Source organism: Etheostoma cragini, unplaced genomic scaffold (assembly GCF_013103735.1).
Source record: "Etheostoma cragini isolate CJK2018 unplaced genomic scaffold, CSU_Ecrag_1.0 ScbMSFa_3082, whole genome shotgun sequence".
Classification (NCBI taxonomy): Eukaryota; Metazoa; Chordata; class Actinopteri; order Perciformes; family Percidae; genus Etheostoma; species Etheostoma cragini.
In genome coordinates this window covers 1-3585 of record NW_023267313.1, presented here as the reverse complement: position 1 = coordinate 3585, position 3585 = coordinate 1, and the positions used below count along the sequence as shown (strand labels likewise).

The following is a 3585-nucleotide window of genomic DNA, read 5'->3' as shown; positions in this document are numbered from 1 at the left end:
CAGATAGAGCAGGTCTAGACCTCTCTATAATCTACAGTTAGAGCAGGTCTAGACCTCTCTATAATTTACAGATAGAGCGGGTCTAGACCAGAGAGACCAGTGGACAGCCCTTCCTGGCCCTGATTGGTGCATCCTTTCATTTTTCCTTTTTCTAATATTTAACTTTAATAGTTGTACTTTTTCCCAATGTATAATATATTGTATTGTTATGTTGTTATGGAAACAGAGATCCCTGGAGGACGAGATTAATCGCACCACAGCCGAGGACATCCCCATCTTCATGATCAGCTACGCTGTCATCTTCGTGTACATCGCCGTGGCGCTGGGGGAGTACTCGTCATGGAAACGCATACTGGTAAGTACTTAACTTAACTCACTCTACTTTACTTTTTACTTTCATATTGGAACACAATACTATTTATTCCAGCATCCTTTGCACTGTGCTCCATATTTAACCCTTGAGTTGTCTTCACTTCGGGACCCTCTCTACCCCTCGGGACTTATTTGGTGTTTTAAAAACAATTCTGAAAGAACATTTTACTTATATATTATGTATATTAACAAATATTGTTTCAAACAATTGAGATAACATACATGTTTAGGGAATGCCTCGGTCTCCACTAGCACACGGTCTCTCGTTAGCATCTCGGAGGCTATGTGTTAGCTGGGCCTCCATCTCTGGCTAACAGCACTTATCATATATATCTTATATTTATGATAAGACAACAGCTGTAAAGTCTTATTACTTTGCTTTATTGGCCCTGACGTTATACAACATGCTACACGAGGGTTCCCTGAGGTGAACGTACACCTGTCCCCTGCATGGTAGCTACTCTTCTCTTCTTCTCTGGTTTTCTGTTACGAAAACAAATGCCCTGCTACCTGATAATAAAATAAATTAAAAGGGCCATTAGGGGGTTAATTCTCCCCTGGCCCCCCACCCCTGCTCCAGTACTGCAGTAAAGGATCTAATACTGCATGTTTCTCTTGGTCCTGTACACAAAGTATTTCTGATTCTGGCTCTGATTCATGTTCTGGTTTCCCTGGGTCCTGTAGGTGGACTCTAAGTTCCTGGTGGGTCTGGGTGGGATCCTGGTGGTGGGCTGCTCGGTTCTGGCCTCCATGGGTTTCTACTCCTGGATCGGCATCCCGTCCTCGCTGGTCATTCTGCAGGTGGTCCCGTTCCTGGTGCTCGCTGTCGGAGCCGACAACATCTTCATCTTCGTTCTGGAGTACCAGGTGGGTTAGGGGGTCACCCACGAGTTTCTATGTCACCCATGGGTGTTTATGTCACCCATAGTGTATATGTCACCCATGGGTGTATATGTCACCCATGGGTGTATATGTCACCCATGGATGTTTATGTCACCCATGGGTGTATATGTCACCCATAGTGTATATGTCACCCATGGGTGTATATGTCACCCATGGGTGTATATGTCACCCATGGGTGTATATGTCACCCATAGTGTATATGTCACCCATGGGTGTATATGTCATCCATGGGTGTATATGTCACCCATGGATGTTTATGTCACCCAAAGTGTATATGTCACCCATGGGTGCATGGGGGTCACCTATGGGTGTCTATGTCAGCTTTTGCTTTTGATAAAAACCAAATGACATTATCTTATTCCATGACACAGCACTCTTACCCAGACAGGAACATTGTTATATAATGTCTGTCTGTCTCTGTCTGTCTCTGTCTGTCTCTGTCTCTCTGTCTGTCTCTGTCGGTCTCTTCATCTTACACATTTTAACCAGCAATCCAGTTTAGCTTTACCATTTAAAACATTTTTATTATTTTATATTTTAACATTTGCAAGGGAAGTTTGGGGTCCCCTGTTGGAGCTGGGGTCCCCTGTTGGAGCTGGGGTCCCCTGCTGGAGCTGGGGTCCCCTGCTGTAGCTGGGGTCCCCTGTTGGAGCTGGGGCCCCTGCTGGAGCTGGGGTCCCTGTTGGAGCTGGGGTCCCTGCTGGAGCTGGGGTCTCCTGCTGGAGCTGGGGTCCCTGCTGGAGCTGGGGTCCCTGCTGGAGCTGGGGTCCCCTGCTGGAGCTGGGGTCCCTGCTGGAGCTGATACCAGATAAGCAGTCGAAGATGGATGGATTTTAACATTTGTGGTGTTATTCAACTTAATTAAAACTATTCCTACTTTTCCAACTATTCTTACTACCTCAACTTCTTCAACCAGGTTAGCTTTAGCACTTTATCTACTCAGCATTCCCACGCATTTTCTAGTTTTAAATGTCCTCCATGTGAGTCTGGGGGAAGCGTCTCTTTGGACCAGAGGGACCACATCACAGACCTGGACGTTGTGTTTTTACCTTTTTAAATGCGGAGTGCTTCCTGGCGGCCTGATGTCTCCGTACTCTTTACTTTTTGCAGAGAGACGTCCGGAGGCCCGGAGAGAAGAGAGAGGAACACATTGGTCGCGTCCTAGGAAACGTAGCTCCCAGCATGCTCCTCTGCAGCCTCTCCGAGTCCATCTGCTTCTTCCTAGGTAGGAACCGTTGTAAAGGCTACTCAAGAAAAGTCCATTTTGACACTTTTATTAACGCTCTTTCCAACGTGTTTCGCTTTCCTGAAGTTTCTGACACTTTTGCATTTTCTGACGTTTTTTGGCGAGTTTTCCAACATTTTTTACAGCGTTTACCGAAGTTTTTTGGCACGTTTTCCCCATGTTTTTGTTGGGTTTCTTCAACCTTATTTGGTCATTTTCTTCTTTGACGGCTAAGTTACTCTTTTGAGGTGACCAAGCTTTGGCACACTGAGACTTTGTTGCTTTTGCCGAGGCTTTGGGTGCTTTTTTTCCACGTTTTTTGCAAGTTTTCTGGCAAGTTTTCTGACATTTTTCGGTGGGTTTTCCAACGTTTTTTGGCGCGTTTTCTGTCATTTTTTGTTGCATTTACAACATTTTTCCCATATTTGTTTGGATTTTCTTCAACCTTTTCTTGGTCTCTTTCTTCTTTGATGGCTAAGTTACTTTTTCGAGGCTTTCTGTCGACCGAGCTTTGGCATACCTAGTTTTTACCACTAGATTAACCCAAACCAAAATCCCTTTTTCTCTACCTGTCCACCCCCCCCCCCAGGCGCCCTGTCCACCATGCCAGCGGTGCGGTCCTTTGCTCTCTACGCCGCCCTGGCCGTGCTCATGGACTTCATCCTGCAGATGACGGCCTTTGTGGCACTGCTGTCGCTGGACGCCCGTCGCCAAGACAACAACCGCTGCGAACTGGTCTGCTGCGTCACCGTGTCGACCCGGCGGTCCAACAAGCCCAACGAGGGCTTCCTGATGCCCCTCATGAGAAAATACTACGCCCCTGTTCTGCTGCACAGTTACACCAGGATCACAGTGGTAAAGAGACAACATGAGACCGTTATTCAACATCTGCTGTAGTTTTAAAATATGCAGTATGTTTCCACCTGGACCCTATTTCCCCATGTTTATGCATTGGGAAATAGGGTCAAGTGACTATTATTAAGATTATGGGATGGATTCTTACAGAAATAGACCTTTTAGTTAAAGAGTAAGATCCTTTTAGTTTAACATGAAACAGAAATCACCATCACCAAACCCACCAGACT

The 3585-nt window shown here is 46.0% G+C and overlaps 1 protein-coding gene across 1 annotated transcript; it reads left to right on the top strand.

Moving 5' to 3' along the window:
• Nucleotides 1-226: 226 nt before the first annotated feature.
• Nucleotides 227-3355, top strand: LOC117940702 (NPC1-like intracellular cholesterol transporter 1; the record flags this gene model as incomplete). Its single annotated transcript, XM_034865886.1, has 4 exons — nt 227-355; nt 1057-1239; nt 2386-2500; nt 3090-3355. Coding segments are annotated over 4 exons (693 nt in total), but the record flags the coding sequence as incomplete, so codon positions are not given.
• Nucleotides 3356-3585: the final 230 nt, after the last annotated feature.